Below are 25,355 nucleotides of genomic sequence, written 5' to 3' on the forward strand. Positions count from 1 at the left end.
TTAAATGAAGGTATATTAAGTGTGTGTGTGTGTGTGTGTGTGTGTGTGTGTGTGTGCATGTGCGTGTGCGTGTGTGTGCGTGCGTGTGCCTAATGTTTACCTGCCAGTTGGTATACCTACCATGACGTCTGAGTTGGGTTAAAACTCATCCGTAGCCTGGGACGCGTACGCAGTGGTATAACTAAATACATTTACTTAAGTACTGTTACCAGTTACTTTGTAGAAGCCCTCATTTTCATCAACGCATCATGCTGCTGCCTCCTGCATTATGTGCAAAATTCGAAACCGGCGATACGCAGGGCCGTCCAGTGATTTCCGACGAGTGCTTTCAAACTCCAACAATCACCCGCAGGGAATTTCTTGACAGAAAGTAGCTCATAACATGTGGATTATTTTTCATTGAAACAAATGCTTTGAAATTGATTGAAAGAGGATAATTCAAGCTTGCCCTATAGAGCTGCAATAATGTTGGTTGGTGACTTGAGTTTGACATAGTTTATAGCAGATCGGACATTTCTATTTGGATCAATGGGCTGTCAATGGACTGTATTGCAACTCTAAAATGCCTGTGGGCGGTCAAGATAAAACCAGCGGGCCCCCGCGAATCCCGCATCCTCCCGCAATTAACCAGAGACAGAGCTTATATAGTCTACAATTTAGCAAAATATGAATGTCTGATGAGAACGTATAATTTCCATGCGCTGAACAAGCACCAGTGGAGTCAGTCTCACTCTCTCCAACAGACATCGTCAGGCACGCTCCCAAAGCAGCCGCACCTGTCAATCATTAGTAGGCTAATCACTGTGAGAAGTGCATGTGTGAAGTCTCCACAACGGACATTTTGCTTCTAAACCCCTTGTTGTTTTTCCCTGTGCGTCACTCACTCAGCAATAACGTGAAACAGAACACGACGATGAGTAGGCTATATTTGGCTTTTAACATGCAGTCTCTCTCTCTCTGTCTCTCTCTGTCTCTCTCTCTGTCTCTCTCTCTCTCTCTCTCTGTGTCTCTCTCCCCCCACTGCATGCATGTGCGTGCTGCTGCACAATGTCTGTGACTGTGAGACTGTGACACAAATATAATAATATATATAGCATAAATAATAGGCCATAATATAACACTTTCCCTCTATCTGTGACTGTGATCAGCTCCTCACACACATAACTCCTCTCTCGTGCACGCACGCCTGCTCAATCTCAGCAACTGTTTGAGTAAATGTATTTTTCTCTCTCCGATCCCAATGGAAATATCGCTGGTTTAGTGGGACGAAATGATACAATTGCGGGACTAAATGGGACTTTTTTTTTTTTTGTTGCGTGGCGGGAGCGGCGGACAGGCGGTCACCGCGGGCGGTCAAAAATAAAATAAAATCTGTTTTGTTGTGGCGTTCCATGCGGTCCATGCAGTTACAGTAGCTCATAGCGTTAGCAGCTGTTGTCACTTTGAGCTGCGGTCTTAGAGTGGCTGCGGTGCGGCGTTGCCAGACTACCGCAGTGCGGGGCAGGGCTTATAGGAGGCAGCCAATCATGACTAGGTTGCTACTACGTGATTGGCTACACGAGTGGTGCAGACTCCTATTGGGTTAGGCGGCGTTTCAGAGTATACCATTGGCTTAAGGGCAGCCGATCATGACTATTACGTTTCATGAGCTGTTGTTAGTCAGGTTTCACCTGACAAAAATATCTAGTGTTGCAAATTGCGGCTAACGGATGATCAGACCGGCAGCCATAGGCAGTGATACATACTGTAGGTTGTCTGTGCCAGCCTGTCAGACAGTCTCAGTGATACATAGGTTGTCTGACTGGCCGTGCCAGCCTGTCAGACGGTCTCCACTTGTATTTCACTTTCTCCAGACCTGTGGAAATGGGAGTCAGACAGAAGCTAGAATGGCTTTCTGGGCGACTCGCCAGTGAGATAATATGCACAGTTTCTCACACACACACACACACACACACACACACACACACACACACACACACACACACACACACACACACACACACACACACACAGTATTCATTCTGCGGCGACGGGTTTCCTGGTATTCTGGTGGTGGTGCAGTGGAATGTCTTGGGTTGGATAGGGAGATATGTTGCATGCTCCAAAAGGAAGTTATTGCGCAAATACGCAATTCCATAATATACACCAGGGTTTCTCAACCCTTTTCGTATCAAGCTTCATTATTTATTCGGCATTTGAGCCACGGACCACCATTTGATGATATTTAGCCTCGCACATCCAACCAAGACTCACGGTAGAATATTTTGTTATCGTTGGATAGGATTTGACCACAATCCCATCCTGTATTGATGTTGGTTGTACCATAGAGATATTAGAGACAGGCAAATGTTAATGAAAATAGCAATTCTTCTACATTCTCTAATTGTGTAGATTTCTTGTAAATGAAGTAATGCAGATGTTTAACAATAATTGAACTCTTGAGAGTGTAACATGAAATCTAATGGACCTGTAAGGGTCCCGCAAGGGTCCATTTTGGTGCCACTCAAGGGTCCATTTTGGTTACACTCAAGGGTCCATTTTGGTTCCACTCAAGGGTCTATTTTGGTACCACTCAAGGGTCCATTTTGGTACCACTCAAGGGTCCCTTTTGGTGCCACTCAAGGGTCCATTTTGGTGGCACTCAAGGGTCCATTTTGGTACCACTCAAGGGTCCATTTTGGTGCCACTCAAGTGACTACTGGCCAATCACAGCACATCTTTCCCGGGACTTCTCAATTAAATCCAAAGGAGCTATATTGGCACGAGAAAACAAACGTTTACATTGCCTCTGATTGGCCTACCTTCTGTGAATGTTGGCAAGCTTCCCTGTGCGTCACAGAAGCTTGCTTCCTCTCGAGATACAGACGGCCCCAGAGCCGAAGGAGGCGTCTATGGTTTAACCCTCCTACTCTTCGTCTCTCTCCCCCTCCAGACACATATTCGGGTGACCATGAGGCGCTTCTCTCAAATCCCCATCATCGCTCCAAGCGCCTCCCATCGCCCGCCCATCATCCTCGCCGGGACTCGAACCTGCAGCGTGACGACAAAGCACAGGACTCCTCCCGCCACCATCATCATGCCACCTCAGCCGATGAGCCGGTGCCAGCGGCGCCCTTCCTGTCGCCGCGGTTCCGCCAGGTGCCCGCCGGGCATGGAGCCCTGGACCTGCTGGCCAAGCCCGGGCATGGGGCAGCGGGACCGGCCCTGGACCTGCTGGCCAAGCCCGGGCATGGGGCAGCGGGACCGGCCCTGGACCTGCTGGCCAAGCCCGGGCATGGGGCAGCGGGACCGGCCCTGGACCTGCTGGCCAAGCCCGGGCATGGGGCAGCGGGTCCAGCAACGCGCTACCCGGTGTCGGCACGGCACCTCGTCACCGTGGTGAGTAAAACAGCTTTTGTTAATTGTAAGTTGTATTAACCTATATTCGATTTATGTTTGGCACAAAGCGGGGGAAAAGTAATAGAAATTGTTTTATTTTAATTTATATATATTATTTTTTGAGAGGCACTAAGTCCTTCCAATGCCTGGCTTCTTTTTTTGTTTGTCATATGGCAGCCAAGTCTATTATTAGACTTTTTAGTGTCTGTTTAGACTTTAGAGCACTTTTGAACAAGAACTGAAGAGCAGCCAAGTCTATGCTTTTAATGTCGGTTTAGGGCCGCAGTTAAACAAACATTGACGATGTGAGATGTCATGCATGTGGCCGATATAAATACATCTTGTGACTGGTTTTCGTTTTATTTCATAATGATAACACACTGCGCTCACGTCTCGTAGTGCAGTGGCAGTGAATCAGCATTATGCCACAGGTCGTTTCGAGGAAGCAATCTGATTGGTTGAAACAGCCTTCTAGCCAGTGTAGTGTTAAACCAGCACCATTCACCACCTAATCAAAGCAAAGAATTCAGCTGCTCTGTTCTCCCAGAGCGCTAGCAAACTAGGTGGCTAGGCTAGCTAGTTTCTTGGGACATTTGTGGTCGTAGTGTGTGAAATATTCTTTCAGCGATTTTCAGTGATTCTTGCGGAACTCGACTTCGTCTCGTTCCTGACCGCATCACTGTCCTGGCAATAATCACGTTAACCCACACCCTCTTGTGTAATATTGCTTAAATGAATGTGATGGCAGCTACAGTGGGCGTGCCTCACTTCACACGTTTACTGTACAAGTTACCTGGCACTACTGCTATCCTTCTGCTCTCCTAACGAGGTTACAGTAACTAGAAGCTCTAGCACCATTGAAAAAAAAGAAGTGTAACGCAGAAACCTGTGGCCTGTAGAATGATGTCACCATAGGTGCGCCGGCACCTTTGATGACATTGCGTAGAGTGGTCCTAATAATGGGCAAAAGAGGTGGACGAAATGTGCCTGAATAATGTTTTTTTTCCCAATATTAACTGTACAATATGTGAAGACATTGAGGGCGGATAATAAGCCTATATAGAACCGTGGCAGAGTACTTATGAATAGTCTGTGGAAGACGTGTGGAAGGCAAGCTGAGTGCTTGTAAGCTCGGCTTCTGGTACTCACTCACTAGTGAACGAGTCGTCCTTTACTGCATGGTGGGATGAGGAGAGAGAGAGAGAGAGAGAGAGAGAGCTTGCTGGGAATTATAGGTCAGATCAATAACAAAGCCAAGCTTTGTCTCGGGCGTGATTTAAAATGCACACCCAACCACCGCAAAACATGCTAAGCGGACAACCATAAAACACCTATTTAAAGCCACTGAGTGGCCTATAGTGTCTCTGAGACGTGAATGGTACGCACTGTGGACAGACAGACAGACAAGACGTCTCTGACACGACTGAGCAGTATCGTGGACAGACGAGGGATTGGTTGAGGACAGTGCATGGGTGAACTGTAGATGGACCATGCTATAGAGTTAGCTAAGTGGCTTTACCACACACTTCACCGGGCACTCATACACAATAGACAATAGACAGCAGAGTGGCTTTAACGTGCATTTTATCGTGCATTTCGACGGCAGTGGCTCAGGGGCAGAGTTAGTGTCGAAGTGTCCTTGAGCAAGACTCTGAAGTGAACCCCTGTACGAATGTGTGCGTGCGTGTATGGGTGAATGTAATGCACAATCTATGTAAAGCGCCTTGGATGAAGGCGCTATATAAATACCATTTACCATGGCCGGTAGAACAATATGGGAACCATGAGATTCGTGTCGAAGTGTCCTTATGAGCAAGATGCTTAACCCGTAATTGCTCCCGATGTGCAGGTTTGTGCCTTGCATGGTTTCCTCCGCCGTGTGTGTGTGTGTGTGTGTGTGTGTTTGTGTGTGTGTCTGTCTGTGTGTGTGAGAGTGAGTGAGTGAGTGAACAGGTGAATGTAATGGACAATCTAATAATCTATGTAAACCTTGGATAAAAGCGCTATATGTAAATGCACCATTTGCCACTTCTACACAATACACTGACAGCGGAGTGGCTTTACCGTGCAATTTGCCGCGTACTTTGCCGTAGCACTCATACACAATTCACTCCTAGCGAAGGGGAGGCTGCTGCTTGACTGGCTGGATTGAATTGGATGAGAGGAGAAGAGTCATGCGGCCGCTTGGATGACAATGGAAGCAATGTGATGTGAAGCGGTCCGCGCGGCAGCAACACTTTCCATTTCAAAGCGTTTTGAAGCCTACATTGCGTCGGTCAAATGTACCGTGTCTTTCTGCATTCTGCAGCTCTATATACACACACAAATGCGTGTTCTGGCTAGAATTATTGGTCCCCTCCATTTTCCCTCTTCACCGAATCGCTTTGGTGAAAATAGCAGCTCTATACGTGGCATTGTGAGCTTGCAGTTGTGTTCTTTTTCGGCCGAAATGTTTTCCAATTTTAGCTGAAGGTTCGACTATTACGACACGCTATTGGGCATTAAGCAACTAGTCGACTAGTTTACTAATCGACTAGTAAATCCACTAGTCGACCTTGTTGGTACTAGTTGACCAGTTGATAAGAAGTCATTTTTATAAAATTTCCCCCCGATTTTGTAGGCCTATAGTCACCAATGTACACAGTTTTTAAATGTACAAATATTTATTAAAAGTTTACTAGTCAACTAGTAAACTAGGCAACTAGTCAACTAGTAAAAATGACTAGAAGTGAATGCCCTACGACACGCCCACGATAGACCAAGTCATCATGACATCTCCACCACCAAAAATTAAAGGTTTAGGTATAATGCCAGCAGCGTCGCATCGGAGCAGTATTTCAACCTATAGTTCTTGAAGAATATAGGACACTCATTCTGCATCACTGAATTTAGCTTTTGATCTCATCCTTGAGCTTGTTGACCTCTCGAGATTCCACCGCTCGATGGCACGTTCTGTACGTGCTGTTCCACATGCAAAGATGCAAATATAATGTATATATTGCATGTTATTATTATGCAGATTGTGTATGTAATGTGTATGCAATAAGCTGCTGCCTTAGTACTTCAGGCACGAGTGCAAATAGCTTCAAAGACCACAAAGACAACAGCAAATTTCCCCCGGTGCCTTTCATGTATGTAAATCTGGGGCAGAGTGTGGGGTCCATTTTTACATTCACAGACTTCACCCATTCTGGGCCGGGAACCCCTTTTGGTGTTTTAAATTTACATGTTATAATTTACATAGGTGAACACGCACATTGCTGTGCCTTGGAGTACCACTCAAAAATCGTGAAAATGTGTCGCAAATTTGGAATATATATTTTTTCAGAACGAACGTTTTAAACTCAAATCTTTGCTTCTGGGGGGTCCCTGGCACAAATACAGAAAAAATACATTTTAAAAAGACATTTTTTTAATTTCAACGTCAAGTCTGAATGGGTTTAACCACTGACACTATAGAGCGCCGCAGTCCCTCCCCCTTTCAGAAAAACGAGTGGCCCAGGAAATGAAAACACCATGCATTCTCCCATCGGCACATCTAATATAATTTGTCCGCCGCGGACAAAGCCAACTCGGATCGTGACAAATCATGACAATGAACACAATGTTTTGGGCTGATCAAATCATTAGAAAGAAGAAAAGAAAGTCAGGAGACAACACTATTTGTTTTGTTTTTCGTCTTATAAATTATTTGATCGGCCCAAAACATTGTGTTCATTGTCATGATTTGTCACGATCCGAGTTGGCTTTGTCCGCGGCGTAACCGTAACCGTTAAATACATTATATTAGAAGTGCCGATGCGAGAATGCATTGGGTTTTCATTTCCTGGGCCACTCGTTTTTCTGAAAGGGGGCGGGACTGCGGCGCTCTATAGAGTACAACGCTGCAGGTGCACTGAGTAGAGTAGCCTCAAAACCACAGCACATTCTCACAGATCATGTGAGTCTGTGTGGGTATTTGCAACAAAGGAATCTGGACCATTTCTGTGAGACTATACTATGCGATAATAATATAATTTTTATACTGCATAACTGTTACACAGTGTAACAGTTATAGATATAGATATTATAATGATTGATTTCTGCCCGACAGCAACGATGTATACACAGTATGTGCAGCATTCATCAGTATCAGTGTGTGTTTGTCTGTGCGTGCGTGCGGGCGGGCGTGCATGCGTGCGTGCGTGCGTGTTGACACTACCGTCTGCCACTTCAGTCTGCAGACAATCCTCCTTGAGACACAGTAGCCTCTGTTGTCATGGCAGAGAGAGAGAGAGAGAAAGGGAGAGATTTGTGTGTGTGTGTGTGTGTGTGTGTGTGTGTGTGTGTGTGTGTGTGTGTGTGTGTGTGTGTGTGTGTGTGTGTGTGTGTGTGTGTGTGTGTGTGTGTGTGTGTGTGTGTGTGTGTGTGTGTGTGTGTGTGTGTGTGTGTGTGTGTGCGCGTGCATTTACTGTTTATTGTAGTGCCTTTATCCAAAGCGCTTTACATAGATTGTGCATTACAGTCACCCATTCACACACATGATTCAGGCACCAACCTGCTCAACGGGAGCAATTAGGGGTTCAGAGTCTTGCGTGTGTTTTGTTGACACTATGGGCTCCATTTTCATCACCGCTACATTTTTGAATAGTTCAACTAGCCCATCTACATTCAGTACATTGACACATTGTGAGCTTGTAGACTGGACATTTTAACTATTCAAAAATGTTTAGCAAAATAGTAAAAAAGGCAAAGAAGTTTAGGTATAAGGGCTTTAGCAGCGACGAAAATGGAGCCCTATATACCTACACAGTGGATGGTTGCGTAACACTGTGGATAAGCAGCAACGACCTTCAGCCTGACATTGAGGTGATGGAGGGAGAAGGCAGGGCACATTTATTTCTAAAGTAGAGTAATTGATACTTTTATTTGATGAAAACAAAACGTTTCTCTCCCCCCCCTTCTAAAAAGCACTATATTCCCATGCAAGGTGATCATTGAGTGTTCATTCCGTTTCTCCGGTTCTTTACGAAACAGAAAATACATTTTGGAGTTATAAGTGGGTCACCAATGTCATCCAATCAGGAGAGGAGTTGTCGCCAGGCCAGCCTGCATGGCGACATCACGTACATGCAGTGTGAGCCTGTGTCGATTTCATCGACTAATACTATGACGAAAAATGTTCGTCGACTACCCTTTTTTCACTAACAAAAACTACATCATTTTTTTTAATAAAAACTAAGCCATAATGACTAAAACTAAGACTAAATATACTGTCAATTTTGTCAACACATGAAGACTAAAATGTCAGGAAGGGACTAGTGGACAAGAGACAAGAGTCAGAAAAATCGTGAAAATGTGCCTCAAAACTTTTTTTTCAGAGTTTCAGTTTTTAACTCAAATCTTTGCTTCTGAGGGGGTCCGTGGAACAACATATTTTCAGATGGGGGGGTCGGCGGCATATTACATAAAATGTTTGGGGTCCTTGACATGAAATATTGAGAACCACTGATATAGAAACATGAGATTTTTCAGAAGAAAATACATTTTAAAAAGTTTCGACGTCAGGCCTAGTGGTTCCCGTCCTGAATGTGTTAACACCGCATGAGTCCCGTCTGGTCTTCAACCTTCAGCCAGTACGGAGGAGGTGTTGACGGAGTCATATAGACGTTCCACGTCCCGTTTGTGGACAGATCATTATAGGACAATGAAGTGAGACACATTACACTGACTAGCCCTATTGATCACATTATTGACCTGGGTGCGTGCGTATGCGTGCGTATGCGTGCGCGCGCGTGTGTGTGTGTGTGTGTGTGTGTGTGTGTGTGTGTGTGCACGTGTGTGTGCGCAGGGACAGATAGATTAAGATAAGAGAGGTGACAGAAGGACTGAACGATAAGAGATGAAGAGGAGAGAGAACCAACGGAGGTCAGGGTTACAGAGAGGCCTGATGGATGATAATTAGGGATGCACCGATATGGACATTCTTGACCGATACGATGATTAAAATAGCACATTTAGACGATAGCTGATACTGATACCAAAAATCTTTGAATATATATTTCAGAGCGAACATTTTTAACTAAAATATTGGCTTCTGGGAGGTCCCTGGAACTACATATTTTGAGATGGGTGGTGAGGGAAGCATGCTATCATCCTTCGCATAATACTTGTACAACTTGTGTGTCAAATGTGGAGTCATTTTGAGCTTGCGTGTGCTGTGAGAACAAAGCTGTCTCCAACTCCATGGCCATCGTCTTGGATTAGTGTCACTTGACATTCGGGATAGGAACTAATGATAGTTAGGAACCAAATGGACCCTTATCGGACTGTAACTCAGAGAGACCTATAACGGGTCCATTTGTTTCCATTTGTACACTCTCAGAGTTAAATTAACATTGATTTTACAATATAAATGAGGGTCCCAGACATAGAAATGCCATTAAATGGGAGTCCGTAGAGCGTAATCCATGTCTGTAGGTGACAGACTGCTGTGTCATGAAACCACTGGATGTCTCTGCTCTGCCTGTCTGTCAGATGGGAACGGTTGCCATGGTTACCTAGTCGACTGTCCATCTCTCGTCTGCTCTCTCTCTCTCTATCTCCGTTGCTCTGACTATTTCTGTCCTCTGTGTGTGTGTGTGTGTGTGTGTGTGTGCGTGTGTGTGTGTGTGTGTGTGTGCGTGCATGCGTGTGCTTTGACATTCAGACCAGGTAAAGGTCCTGGGGTCCTTGCGGTGGGATGAAGGTTACTCAGCGCAATGCCTGATTATTAAAAGGCACACACGCACACACGCAAGCACAAAGAGACTGTGGTTTGATGTGGGACATTCCAATAATATTCCATTTCAAGGTAATTTGCAACCACATTTTGAACCAATTTAATTTAAGTCAAAACACGTTAATCATAGGATCTAGCAAAAAAACATATTTATATAAATATATACATATTTAAAAAACGAAACGTTGAAATGAAAATCAGCCTGCATGACGAGCCAGGAGAGAGTGGACCCGCCGTGGGCATCACGGTTAGCTTTGACTGTCTCTAGCACAACATGCCAGCTGGGATGAGCTTAGTGATGCCGCTCAACCAGAAAACACATGCACGCACACATGCACGCACGCACGTATGTGCGCGCCTCATTCTTAGATTTAGAGCAGCAAAGCATTGTGGGTCTATGAAGGAGCAATTCATTCACTGAATTTCTTTCTTTCTTTCTTTCTTTCTTGAATCGGTCTAAACATTCAAATAAAATTTTTAACATTTTGTTGGTCAAGAAAAGATTACTCAAAATATCAAGATGTGAACAAGTAACATATATCAACATAGATACTATACTGTATGCTATACTGTTTAGTCAGTAGTGCTGTGCCCATACCCGAAGGCGGGGTTGGCGAAAGGGCCTTTCTGTGTGGAGTTTGCATGTTCTCCCCGTGTCCCCTAGGGTAGGTACCCTCACAAAAAACATGCAGTGATCCTGGTCTCTAAACTGCCTCCCCCTGGCCAGCCAGGGGGGCCTGATGGAGGGGAAAGGAACTGGTTGGAATAACGTGTTCCTACCACGCGCTACGTCCAACCAGGGAAACTCCCCCCTGTCAGGTGTAAAGGAGCAACTTGGACACTCAGGCATGAAGGAAGCATGAGTTCAAGTCCGTTGCTCTCCCCAGGTTGGCAGAGGGTGTGTAGAGCCCATCACATTAAATAATTGACACAGGGGTGAAAATCGTGGAATGGGTTGCAAAATGGTGGGATAAAAATGATAAAAATAAGATGCATACACTGCAGACGTTGCAGCCCCTTTCATGACGACGACAGGCCCAGAAAATAATTCCCCATTATTTGTTCGTCATTTGAGCCACGGACCACCATTTGATGACATTTAGCCTCTCAGACCCAAAACTAAAGAATATTTTGTTGTCGTCGGATGAGATTCTTTCTCTCTAATTGTGCGGACTTCTTGTAAATGAAGTCATGCAGATGTTTAGCAATAATCTAACTCCTGAGAGCGTGAAATGAAACCATGACAGCTCAGCTTCAATTTGTAGCTTTGTTTAGCGTTGTAGCTTTTGCAGCTTCCATCCATTGACAATGAATGGCAGACTGTATCTTTGCACCTGCCCGTGCCTACAGGAGGGAATGGTCACTGAAGGACGGCTAACTCCCAGATGATGATTGGCTTACGTTTGATTCCCTTTAAGCCCCGCCTTGACTTGAGCCTCATTAGTCCTGGGCTATCAGCCACTTACCTGTGTTGCCAGGTCTGCTTATTATATAAGCTTTTGGGCTTTGTTTTTCTGTCAAGCTGCGGGTGGTTTTTGTAACCTGACTCCGCCAGCTTGCGGCGGTACTGTGTTCACACGTTCCCTCCTCCTGCCTGCATCTGGGCTCTGTCAGGCAGAAACGATGAACCCGGGACGCAGCGAGACAAAAATCTGATATCTCCATAATAATTTCGAGTTGTACTGTAGTCTTGTTAGGTTGTGTTTACATTGCGCTGTGGCACAGCTTCAATATGTCATAAAAGTCTCTTGTTGATCCCGCCTCTAGCGGCCGCATACAGCCGCATATCGCTCCGGCCAGAATTGGTCCGGAGTACATCGCCTCTGCCTGAGAGAGCCCAGACTCACCCTTAACTGGCAGAATGCAAATGTTGTCCAGCAGGGGGAGTGGTTCCACCAGGCTATAGCTTTTTTGGGTTTGTTTGTAAAATGTAGTTTTATTTGGTCGTTTAGTTGTTTTTCTGTCAAGCTGCGGGTGGTTTTTGTAACCTGACTCCGCCAGCTTGCGGCGGTACTGTGTTCACACGTTCCCTCCTCCTGCCTGCATCTGGGCTCTGTCAGGCAGAAACGATGAACCCGGGACGCAGCGAGACAAAAATCTGATATCTCCATAATAATTTCGAGTTGTACTGTAGTCTTGTTAGGTTGTGTTTACATTGCGCTGTGGCACAGCTTCAATATGTCATAAAAGTCTCTTGTTGATCCCGCCTCTAGCGGCCGCATACAGCCGCATATCGCTCCGGCCAGAATTGGTCCGGAGTACATCGCCTCTGCCTGAGAGAGCCCAGACTCACCCTTAACTGGCAGAATGCAAATGTTGTCCAGCAGGGGGAGTGGTTCCACCAGGCTATAGCTTTTTTGGGTTTGTTTGTAAAATGTAGTTTTATTTGGTCGTGCTTCCTAATGTGTAAACCAGTATAGTTCTCAAACATTTTCATGACAAAGAGCCCCCAAATTAACATAAAAATAAAGAATAAATGAAAAATAAAACATTGTAATTTGTGCCAGGGACCCCCACACCAGATTTGTGTTATGTGTTCAGAAAAAAAAAAAAATTGCCCCAGTTTGTGTGTCTTTGTGTGTACCACGGAAATTAGTTGATTGGCTGAGCACAGAATGTGATGTACAACGTATGATGATAAGAGTGCCCCTCACTTCACCGTTCACACAAGTGTGATTTTGTTTTCCTCTGAGGTTTCGTTTGAAAATAGCAGATCTACAAGCACAGTCGTGAGCTTGTAGATCTGCTATATTCAAATAGCCAGGGCATATATAGGTTAAAAGTGCTCACGTGGCCTACAGGTATAGTCGCTTCTTTTGGGCTTGTCATCATATAGGTTGCTTATTTCTCTCACAAAATCTGGCAACACAGTTATGTGTTCCATGTACGTTTGTGATGTAGCGGATTTATTCAACATGTAGTGTTGCACACTGAGATGAAGATTCCTTTCACTTTTTCTTGTACATGACAAAAGTTCAATGCTCCGTGATTCTGTTTTGTGTCATAATCTAGGCCTATATTTGTCAGCCTGTAAATTAGCTTTCTCTCCATTCATCTCATGTTGTGCACCCATTTATCCAGGTATCTACGTGCGCACGCGTGTGCACGTGCACGGACACGCCATGCACGCTTGTGTTTTTGATAGAGAGAGAGAGAGAGAGAGAGAGAGAGAGAGACAGAAATAGAGGCTCAGCTTAACTACTTGACATTACTAGGAAGGCCCATGTTAATGGCATTACCTCAGCGACGACCAATGAGGTCGCGGCTTGGCCACGGATCGGCCAATTGGACCGCGCGGTTCGCCTGGTCCTAAGCCAATCGCAGATGAACAGATCAGGAAATGAACCGATCAGTTCTGGACTGGTTGATCTCTCTTTTTTTGTGTCAGTATAGAGAGAGAAGGCAGTGCTCTATCTGACTGACTCCTTATAGCTTCAACACAGGTGAGCATAGAATGAACGCCTCTATACTCTGTAGCGTGTGCGACTGTGCGTGCGTGCGTGTGTGTGTGCGTGTGTTTAGAACACATTTATAAGCTACGCGCAAACACAAACGTGAAAACAATAGTGTTGATTACATTTGACAGAATTGTGATTATGATCACTTGATCACTTTTCATGTACAATGGTGCTTAACCCATTTTGGGGCGGGACCTGGGGCATTATGTTATGCTTTAGCTATTGCGCGCCATGCACTCGGTGGCGCGCTATGAGCTTGTAGATCTGCTATTTTTGAAAAATCGTAAAAATGCGGCACAAATATCTTTGTATATATTCTTTCAGAGCGTTTTTTTTCCAGTCAGCGCGTAGTTGATTCCCATGAGATTCCCATGACGTTTGGTTGAGCTGCTATGTCGTGTTGAAGGGTTTCATTGTACTGTATAATAATAGTCTGCTGGCTGTTATTTATCGGGCTTGTTGTCGAGCTGAAGTACAAACATTGTATTTGTCTGGTTGAGTTGAGTTGAGGGACGCTTGATATGAGTCACAGTGAGCTAGGCTGAGAGAGAGATGGTGGTGGTGTTGTTTGTTGTGGAAAACAATATGCGGAGGGCACTGGAGAGGCCAGAGGCAGGTTGATAATGATATTAGGTGCCTCTCGACCGGCTGTGTGTGTTTGTTTGGTGTGTGTGTGTGTGCGTTTGCGCGGGTGTGTGGGTTTGGCCTCGCTGGCCTATTATGATCGCACATATTGAATTAAGTGGCAACAGGACATGTTGTTGTTTTTAGCCATTAGCAAACCCCCACCCACACACACGCGTGCACACACACACACACACACACAGTCACACACACACACACACACACACACACACACGCACACGTGCACATACAGAGAGAGAGAGAGAGGGCAGAGAACACATGCTGTCTGCCATATCATTTTATTAACAGCGTGTACCAGAGGGAGAGAAAGACGAGGGATATTTTGGAAGAGTGGAGATGAAATGATATGGAACTGAACTCTGCAGCGTGTGAGAGGTACAGTGTGGACTAGTAACCCAAGTGTGTGTGTGTGTGTGTGTGTGTGTGTGTGTGTGTGTGTGTGTGTGTCGTACAGTATGTTTGCAACGTATGTTTGCAGCCTCTCGCGGTTATATTTTTCATGAAATCTGAGCGACCTTTGGGGAAAACGGCAGGAGAGACAGAGAGAAATTCGAGATTTGGGGGGGGGGATTGGAGAGAGAGAGGGAGAGAGAGAGAGAGAGAGATTCCAAGCCCTGTTTTAGCACATTTTCACGATTTTTCAAAAATAAGCTTTGTAGATCTGCTATTTTTCAACAGCTAAAGTTGAACCCATTTTGACCTGAGATCAGATTCTAAAAAAGTAAAAATGTCTTCTACATCCTGACAGTTTTCTGAAAAAGCTATGTTTCTATGTCAGTCGTTCTTTGATTTTTCAAAAATAGCAGACCTACAAGCTCTAGCTATAGTGCGCCACCGAGTGGTGGGTGGCCTGCTCAAGAGCATCTCAGACAGTCACATCTCTAGGAGTGATGATGTTGCTTTGGCTGCTTAGCAGTGTTGATTTCATTCCACTAGCTTTTATTCACTGACAAACTAAATAGAAACTTAAAGCCATGATGACTAAAACTATGACTAACTAGAAATGCACTCTGCCAAGGTGCCAACTCGTGCCTTGCACACAAGTAAATACATTTGTATTGTTCAGTCGTATGTCTCACACCTTCCTCTTGACAATACAACCTAGATTCTCTGTGGGGTTCACAGGTCAGGCCAGTTGGCTGGTTAGTTAAGCTCAGTAATACCATGGTCAGTACACCAGTTACTAGTAGTGTTGGCTCTGTGGGCAGGCGCCAAATCGAGCTGGAAAGGAAAATTAGCATCTCCATGAAGCTTGTCAACATACTGAAGCACAAAGTACTCTAAAAAGATGGCTGTGTTGAAACCATTGTTAAGTTTTCACTGTCAGTCGATCAACACCATGCCGATAACATGGTCTAATAAATCATCACTGTGTTTTGTCATGTCCAGAGTCTCAACACACGCTGCTGGAAAAGGAAGATCAGCATCAACATAAAGCTTGTCAATGTACGGAGGCACAGAGTGCTGCAAAATATCATAAAAGATGTTTGGTTGCGAAACGTTGTAAGCTTGTAGATCGGCTATTTTCACCATGCAACCAAGTGTAAAATCAGGCATTACGATGCCATCAAATACATTCTTGTTGACAAAATCAACTGCAGATTAAAACGAGACTAACCTCTCTCTCTCTCTCTCTCTCTCTCTCTCTCTCTCTCCAGTACCTGGCAGCAGTGGACGTGAGGAGGCTGAATGTCAGTCTTCTTCGGTGGTTTCGGGAGGGCGTGGCGGCCGCGCTCGGCGTTCCGCCAAGACACGTGCACATCAATCGACTAAATGTAAGACACACACACACACACACACACACACACACACACACACACACACGGGCACACACACATGGGCAGATACACATGGGCAGATACACATGGGCAGATACACATGGGCAGATACACATGGGCAGATACACATGGGCAGATACACATGGGCAGATACACATGGGCAGATACACACGGGCAGATACACACGGGCAGATACACACGGGCACACAGCACTGGCCCCTCTAACCACACAGTCTGGGCGACTGGGCCAGGCTAGATCTGGGTTAACATGGGAAAAGGAATGGTGTGCATGGTCACTGGTCGATTGATACCTGCGCTCCACCACTACGACCGACCGATTGGATCCTTTTGATTTTCACAGGAGAGGAAGAATGGCATCGAACTGTTCGTGGCGTCTGATAGGCCGGGGAACACAGAGCCCCGCCCAGCCGAGGACGTCATCCAATCACTGAACGTCAGGGTGCTCCACCGCAGCCTCGGACACTTTGGCATCACAGAGGTCTCCACTGAGGTGTGTGTGTGTGTGTGTGTGTGTGTGTGTGTGTGTGTGTGTGTGTGTGTGTGTGTGTGTGTGTGTGTGTGTGTGTGTGTGTGTGTGTGTGTGTGTGTGTGTGTGTGTGTGTGTGTGTGTGTGTGTGTGTGTGTGTGTGTGTGTGTGTGTGTGTGTGTGTGTGTGTGTGTGTGTGTGTGTGTGTGTGTGTGTGTGTGTGTGTGTGTGTGTGTGTGTGTGTACTGTTACTTTACACCAGTGGTTCCCAAAGTACCCCCAGGGGTCCTTGAGGGAGTTCCAGGGGGTCCCCAGCTAAATGATAGTTTAGTAACCAAATGACCCTTATGGGTCTTCGACTCACAGTTAAATTCATTTTACAATATAAATTGTGGTCCCAGAGATAGAAAAGCCATTAAATGCGGGACCGTAGCCTATAATTCAGGTCAAACCGCGGCGGGGGGCCCTTGAACTGAAAATGGTTGAGAATCACAGCTATAGAGCCGTAAAAACAAATCTTCTCTTATGGGGGGTCCTTGGCATATCTTTTCAAATGGGGGGTCGGCGGGCAAATGAGTGTCGTTTTGGGGCTCTATTGACGTGAAAAGCTTCGGGAAGCCCTTGCTTTACACCACTCTGCCCCACAAGACTGCCAAGAAGGATGAGGTCATCGGACCGGAGCGTGGGACCTCCGGGGGAATTAAAGGAGGATCTTCTACCTGAACCGTGGCTATGAATAGAGGCTTTATCACTTTATCACAAACTTGGCCTTGGACACGCACGCTCACAAGCACGTCATAGCAGATAGCCACGTGCATGCGTCATTTAGGTGCCCCGGAAAACATACAACATATGTATTCTCTCTCTCTCTCTCTCTCTCTGTTCTCCTCCTTTTTTTTTTTGCTTTTTCAACTTGTATCCGGTACGGCGATATTTTTACTTCACTCGTACGGCGATATTTGTACTTCACTTTTGCCTTAGAGAGATCGTTTTTGTTTCCGAGAGATTTTTTTCCTCAATATCGTTGCTTGTATTTTATGAGGGCTTTTCTTGCCTTTTAGCAAATAAAAGCTTTTATAGCGTGAGACAAATGGAGGATGCGCTGCATGGATATAATGGCTCTCTAGACATGTGCTCTGTGGTAGGTATATATAAATATATTTTATTTAGTTGTTGTTGTTGTTGTTTTTCATTGAGAAATGCAACTTGCTGCTCAATTTAAAAGAACAAACATCTACATTTATTTTTCTCTTGAAGTAACCGATCTAGTAGCAGATCTATGAGCTTGTAGATCTGCTATTTTAGAAAATTTGTGAAAATCAGGGGGGGTCCCTGGAACAACATATTTTAAGATGGGGGGGGGTCTGAGGCCAAATACATAATATAATAATATAACATAGAACACTGACATAGAAACATAGTTTTTTTTCAGAAAAATGTCAGGATTTAGAAGACATTTTGTAGAATCGTGGGGTTCTCGTGACCCCTCAGCGGGTTGCCAGATTATTTTGGGGGATCCCCAAATTATATTAAAAATAAATAAAACAAAATTGCGAGACATGGCCAAAGCATTTCCGGGAGTCCCCAGCCAAAAACGTTGAGAACCCCTGCTCTAAATGGGTTAACCCATTTTGGCTGGGAACCCCTTTAGGTGTTTCAAGCATTCTGTTATGCTTTAGCTATTGATCTACAAGCCCATAGCGCGCCACCGAGTGGCACGCTATGAACTTGTAGGTCTGCTATTTTTGAAAAATCGTAAAAATGCGGCACAAATCTTTGAATAGCTATATATTCTTTCAGAGGGAACGTTTTTTTATTTTGACATCAGGCCTAAATGGGTGAAATTAAAAAAAGAGGTTTCAGATCAGCAATGGGTTTTCTCAGTGGAGTGCTGGACCCAAAATCCAGTGTACACATAAAAAAAATCCCCAAAAGGCAAATCTTCTTTATTGGTATAAACACGCCAATAAACGGAACGCTTTCATCAGAGCATGCGCTTGTACTTCTTTACTCCATTACAGTTATTAGAAAACTATAGTTACTAAAGTTACTTTGTAGAATTTAATTATTTTTTGCTAAACATACATTCAACGGCACGAACGCACGCACTCTGCCCAAAGCTCAATATCAAGGGGTGTAGTATTGTATGTGACTGTCTGTGTGTTTGTGTGTGTGAGATCTAATTTCCTGATACATCTCTCTCTCTCTCTCTCTCTCTCTCTCTCTCTCTCTCTCTCTCTCTCTCTCTCAGGAGAATGCCCTCCAGGGGCAGCAGAGAGACCAGGTGTGGAATCAAGAGGGATTCTATGCCATCGTGCTCTTCCTCACCATCTTCATCATCGTCATCACCTGCTTGATGGTGAGCTGGATACGCACACACCAAAGCACGCACCAAAGCATGCACCAAAGCACGCACCAAAGCACACACCAAAGCACGCACCAAAGCACGCACCAAAGCACACACCAAAGCACACAAGTTTAAAGGAAATATGTAAACAGAGCTGTGTTACATTGTAACATTGCAATATACAAAACTTAAAAACTAGCTTGTGTTACGTTGCCATTTTATAAACTAGCTAATTGTGTTTGTTTGCAACATCTTAGAAATGTAAATTTAAAAATGCATAAACACATAATTATCCTTCCATTAGAGCCTCATTTAACCTTTTTTCTACTTTTCCCTGGAGCTGCAATGCTGATTTAATCCACTGGGGGGAGCACTTCTCCACAAAACCAAAGCGTTTATTTATTTCACCTGAGCACTGAGCAGTGCTTTCCTAATGTAGTGGTTCTCAACCAGTGGTCCGGGGACCACCAGTGCTCCTTGAGGGGGTTCCAGGTGGTCCCCATGTAGCTAAATGATGGGGAGATGCCAACCAAATGGACCCTTAACCCATTTAGACCTGAGAACGATTCTACAAATGCCTTCTAAATCAGTTTTATGAGAGACCCATGTTTCTATGTCAGTGGTTCTCAAACATTTTCATGTCAAGGACCCCCAAATACATATGTATGCGGCCGCCGACCCCCCATCTGAAAATCTGTTGTTCCAGGGACCTTCCAGAAGCAAGGATTTGAGTTGAAAACGCTCAAAATAATATTCAAAGATTGAGCTTGTAGATCTGCTATTTTTCAATAGCTAAAAGTAATAATAATAACGATAAACTTTATTTATAAAGCGCTTTTTTTAAAGTGCTTTCCAATGGCATATAAAAAGGCAAGATATCAGTTAAGAGGCACCTACTGGAATAAAACAATAGCAATAAAACGTGATTTAATAAGATCCACTGAGGTTGCGTCCCTCATGTTCTGGGGTAGGGCATTCCACAAGTATGGTGCCCTGGCTGCGAACGCCCGGTCACCCATGGTGACTAGTTTGGTTTCAGGAGACCCCTATACCCAACGACCTGAGGGTACACGGGGATTTGTACGGCTTCAATAACATTTTTAAATCATTTCTAAAATGTACCGGCAACCAATGAAGGGAGGCCAGTACAGGGGCGATGTCATGTGTTCATGCTGTTTGTCAGCAGTCTCGCTGCAGAATTCTGTACCATTTGTATAGGCGAGCTATGGCTTTTTTTTGCCAGAGTACATGGCATTGCAGTAGCCTAGGCATGAGGATATAAATGCATGAATGACTTTTTTCGAGGTCTGTGTGCGAATGAGGAATGGTTTGATTCTGTGAATGTTTCTCAATTGGAAAAAGCAGGACTGTATGACTTTGGTTATTTCCCCCGTCAAAGGACAGGTCGGAGTCAAACCGACAAAAGTATTAACATAATGCTTAAAACACCAAAAGGGTTCCCGTTCAGAACGGGTTAAGGTGTGTTCAGACTTGGACGGTTAGAGCGGTGCGATTACACACAAAGTCAACGCAAAAGACGAGAAGTTGCGCGAGCGCCGCGAACGGGTCGCGGCGTGACCTGGCGCAGCACAAAGCGGGACGAACCGAGGCGAATATTTCTAAATTCAAGTCTGAACACAGATTCATAGATCTTTAACTCTTGAGAGTGAATTGTTGTTAGACAGATCTGCATTAGTCACTTACAAGACGAGTAGTCTGAAAACCCACCTTTTCAGACTCCATCATGGCCCATAGCACTTACCCTACCCCCCTTCCACATAGCGTAGGTGCCGCGCTATGAACTTGTTCAGTAGGTCTGCTATTTTTGAAAGATCTTGAAAATGTGGCGCAAATCTTTGAAATCTCTTTCACAGTGAACTTTTTTAACTCAAATCTTTGTTTCTGGGGGGGTTCCTGGAACAACACATTTTCAGATGGGGGGTCGGTGGCCAATTACATTTATTACATACATTTTTGGGGGTCCTTGACATGAAATATTGAGCACAACTGATATAGAAACACATGTATTTCAGAAAACTGTCAGGATTTAGAAGATTTTTTTTTTTTTTTGGACGTCAGGCCTAAATGAATGAAGCGTCATTCTTCTCATCAGATACTGCACCGTCCTCTCTCTCTTCTCCCCTCCAGGTTTTGTATCGCCTGAAGGAAAAGGTCAATTATTCGGACAGACCGGTGAAAGCTCCGCCCCCTGGCCTCCACCTGACCTCAGCCAGCTCACCTGACCACGCCCAAAGGTCAAAGGGCATTAAGGTATGCACAAGAAATCAATTTGACTGAAGTGTGGATCTGTTAGTTGTTTGGAGAAGGCGATCCACCTGTAACTCATCAAAGTATGATTAACCCATTTTGACCTGAGATCAGATTCTAAAAAGGTCTTCTACATCCTGACAGTTTCTATGTCAGTCGTCAGTCATTTTTCAAAAATAGCAGACCTTAACCCAAAACGGGTTAAGGAGATATTTATGATTATTGTGATTTGCACAAGGTATTATAAACATTGTGTGCAAAGTGGAAACTGTGAGAAACAAAATAAGTTACAATTTCTTTCTGTCTTTTTTTATTCATTCTTACAAAGTAATGTACAGTAATTGGTGCGATGGCTACGATGGAGGAAACCACACTATTTAGTCTTAGTTTTAGTCATCGTAGCTTAGTTTTAATTTAGTTTCCATGTAGTTTTCGTCAGTGGAAAAAGGTAGTTGACGATTTTTTTTACTTAGTTTTAGTCGAAATCAACTGCTCTATGGCGAGACATGGTCTCCATTTTGTTTTCAACACGCCATTATAATGTTCCTATTTTGATCATGAGCCCCGACTGAATGTCAAGTCTCCAGTTTTCCACTAGGACAGCTGTTCTCAAAAGTTTTATTTTCAAGGACTCTCCATAACTCTTGCGAGTGTATACACTGGCTGGTTGGATGAAAGCGCTGTATAAATGCACCATTTATTTACCTCTCTGCCTTGCTCAAGGTCACGACCTCTGGAAGCATGGTCCAGGCCGAGCGCCCTCCAGCCAAAGCCACGCCCATTCCCCAGGAGAAGCGAATCGTAGCCTGCCGCCTGGCTCCGCCCTCTGTTCCATCACCAAGGTATTTGTGCCGAAGTTTGACGTCAAACTTCATGGGTCCGTGTGCTTTATATTTGCATTGTAATCCACATTCCCCATAGGGGGGGGATCTTAGATCGCCTCATAAGAACTGTGTTTGGAAAAAAAACAAATCAACTGACCGAATATCAACTGACCGATAATGTTACTGCTGCCGAATTAGTTACATTTTCGCTAGAAACAGACTGTATCAAATATGACTGACTGACTGTCTTAAACGATACAGAGACACCTCCCCGACAATATCGCCAAGACAGTCTGTTAGACGATTTTAAGATGACCCCATGTTATTCTCCATATGAGAAAGAAGTTCTGTGAACCAGGGGATGAGCGAGTGACGCCAGGACTTCGGCGCACTATAGAAGGAATACTAATGGGCTCCAGCACATGCGCGGCAATATCACAGGACGCTTTCGTTGTCACCCCCTCAACTTCTGGAACACACATTTTATTTAATTATCAATAAGTCCATAATGATTTCACTACATTTACATCTCAGTTCATCAGCGTTTAGAACGTGTTATATGGGGACAGAGAGGTGAGCCTGTCAGTCAGACTTCAGATATCCTCCTCAAATCAAAAGCCGCGTTCACGTTCATTCTCCCGTTGACATGAATAGACTCCAACATTCTTCCGGTGTCTCTATAATAATGTGTCCGCTACCACTTATGGGAAGTAAGTCCGACCTCTGTCCGTGCACACAGAATAACTCTTCCTACTTCCGGGCGAGGAAGTTTAGAGAAGGAAGTGTCATGGTCACGTGACTGTGCCATGACACTTTCATGGGAGCCAAATCTCGCACCGGAAGTTACATGAATACAAAGCAGTGGACCAGCTCATAACAAACATTATTTATGAACCATTGAGACCTGTGTCATACTGTATAATCAGTTCATAAAAGACACAAGCTCATAGCGCGCTACGAGCTTGTATATGTCTGCTATTTTTTTTAATTCGTGAAAATGTGCACAAATCTTTGAATATATATATTCGTTCAGAGCCAACGTTTTTTGGGGTCCTTGACATGAAATAGTGAGCACTGCTGATAGGGGTACCGTATTTCAGAAAACTGTCAGAATTTAAAAATTTGACGTCAGGCCTAAATGGGTTAAGCCCAGAGACCCCGTCCAGGACGTGCCTCCTCAGGAGACTTGGCTCAGAATCTGAACCCATTTTAACGAGGCGTTAGGAACCCGTTGCGACCGCATGCCCCTCGCTGACGTCGACCCCAGGCAGGGTTCGAACCCACAACCTTCCGCATGAAAGGCATATGCTCTAACCGCTACACTAGTGATGAAGCTAAAGTTTCATGTACTGTTGTTCCATTGTTTCCAGCCCCGTGCCCCCCGTCCCCGTGCCCAAACACTGTGACCCCGCGCCCCAGAACACCGCTGCCCCGCCCCCGGTGACCTCACACCACGAGCTGAAGCCCTGCCCCTCCCCTTTCAGGATGAAGCCTGCTGCAGGTCTACAAGAGAGGTGAGAGAGATTGATTGATTGATTGATTGATTTGGAAGCAGTAAAGTGATGGTGTCTATTCTCTTCACAATGCGCTACAACAGTGGTTTTCACAACCAGTGGTCCGGGGACCACCAGTGGTCACTGAGGGGGTTCCAGGTGGTAACCAATTGGACCCTGGAGTTGGTAACCAAATGGACCCTTATAGATCTTCAACTCTTGAGAGTGTAAAATGAAACCAAATCACCATTTGGGTAAAAGTATTGTCAAACATCTGCATTCATTAATCTAAAAGAAGTCTACACAATTAGAGAATGTAGAAGACGTGTTATTTTGATGGTAATAATGGTACCACAATCAATACGGCATGGGATTCTACGTTTTGGGTCTGAGAGGCTAAATGTCATCAAATGGTGGTCCCGTGGCTCAAATGCCGAATAAATAATGGACCTTGATATGAAAAGGGATGAAAACCACTGCGCTAGTTTAAAGTGTGTGTGTGTGTGTGTGTGTGTGTGTGTGTGTGTGTGTGTGTGTGTGTGCGCGCGCGTGTGCGTGTGCGGTGTTTGTCCTCCGCCAACAAAGGAAGAGCTTTCAGGGTTCAGGTCAATGTTTACTTAAGTTGAAGACAATTGTTTGATTTCTTCTGAAGACGTACAAAGGTGTGTGAGGTGTGTGTGTGTGTGTGTGTGTGTGTGTGTGTGTGTGTGTGTGTGTGTGTGTTGTGTGAGTTTTGAGGTGTGCATACGTGCTGACATTCTTGTCATTTCTGTTTACATTTCTGTTTCCACGTCTTATCCGGGTGAGTGGGCGTGCGCCATGCGGGCATATACATACTGTACATACTGTACATGCAGTATACAGTATGGCCTTTGCAGTGGTGGAAACAGTAAAAGTATCAATACTGCAATATAGAAATATTCTTAGCAGTAAAAGTCCGGAATTCATCATGTACAAAATACAAATATGATTATTTTGGGGGCGGGTCCCCAGTTCAAAATTCATGATTATTTTGGGGGTCGGGTCACCAGTTCAAATATTATTCATGATTATTATTATTGGTTGATTATATTGGTTGAGAACCACCAGCCTTTTAGTCTATAGGGTCTCAGGACCCGGACATCACACTGGTGTTTGTGCGAGGGGAGTAGGACCCAGACTTCACACTGGTGTTTGTGCGAGGGGAGTAGAACCCAGACATCACACTGGTGTTTGTGCGAGGGGAGTAGAACCCAGACTTCACACTGGTGTTTGTGCGAGGGGAGTAGAACCCAGACTTCACACTGGTGTTTGTGCGAGGGGAGTAGAACCCAGACTTCACACTGGTGTTTGTGCGAGGGGAGTAGGACCCAGACTTCACACTGCATGGTGTTTGTGCGAGGGGAGTAGGACCCAGACATCACACTGGTGTTTGTGCGAGGGGAGTAGGACCCAGACTTCACACTGGTGTTTGTGCGAGGGGAGTAGAACCCAGACTTCACACTGGTGTTTGTGCGAGGGGAGTAGAACCCAGACTTCACACTGGTGTTTGTGCGAGGGGAGTAGAACCCAGACTTCACACTGGTGTTTGTGCGAGGGGAGTAGAACCCAGACTTCACACTGGTGTTTGTGCGAGGGGAGTAGGACCCAGACTTCACACTGGTGTTTGTGCGAGGGGAGTAGAACCCAGACTTCACACTGGTGTTTGTGCGAGGGGAGTAGAACCCAGACTTCACACTGGTGTTTGTGCGAGGGGAGTAGAACCCAGACTTCACACTGGTGTTTGTGCGAGGGGAGTAGGACCCAGACTTCACACTGGTGTTTGTGCGAGGGGAGTAGGACCCAGACTTCACACTGGTGTTTGTGCGAGGGGAGTAGAACCCAGGCTTCACACTGGTGTTTGTGCGAGGGGAGTAGGACCCAGACTTCACACTGGTG

The 25,355-nt window shown here is 45.0% G+C and overlaps 1 protein-coding gene across 1 annotated transcript in view; it reads left to right on the forward strand.

The window, feature by feature from the left end:
* ptprr (protein tyrosine phosphatase receptor type R) overlaps window positions 1-25,355 on the forward strand; it is a gene marked incomplete at its 5' end in the record, with an annotated part of 48,226 nt that overhangs the window by 5,348 nt on the left and 17,523 nt on the right. The window contains 7 exons of the mRNA XM_080757008.1: window positions 2,933-3,378; window positions 15,900-16,016; window positions 16,381-16,530; window positions 18,758-18,865; window positions 21,002-21,124; window positions 21,845-21,963; window positions 23,316-23,459. Coding sequence (XP_080613134.1) covers window positions 2,933-3,378; window positions 15,900-16,016; window positions 16,381-16,530; window positions 18,758-18,865; window positions 21,002-21,124; window positions 21,845-21,963; window positions 23,316-23,459 — 1,207 coding nt within the window. The remainder of the gene's footprint in view (window positions 1-2,932; window positions 3,379-15,899; window positions 16,017-16,380; window positions 16,531-18,757; window positions 18,866-21,001; window positions 21,125-21,844; window positions 21,964-23,315; window positions 23,460-25,355) is intronic.

The sequence above is a fragment of the Protomyctophum bolini genome (genome assembly GCF_963924005.1).
Source record: "Protomyctophum bolini genome assembly, chromosome: 23".
NCBI lineage: Eukaryota > Metazoa > Chordata > Actinopteri > Myctophiformes > Myctophidae > Protomyctophum > Protomyctophum bolini.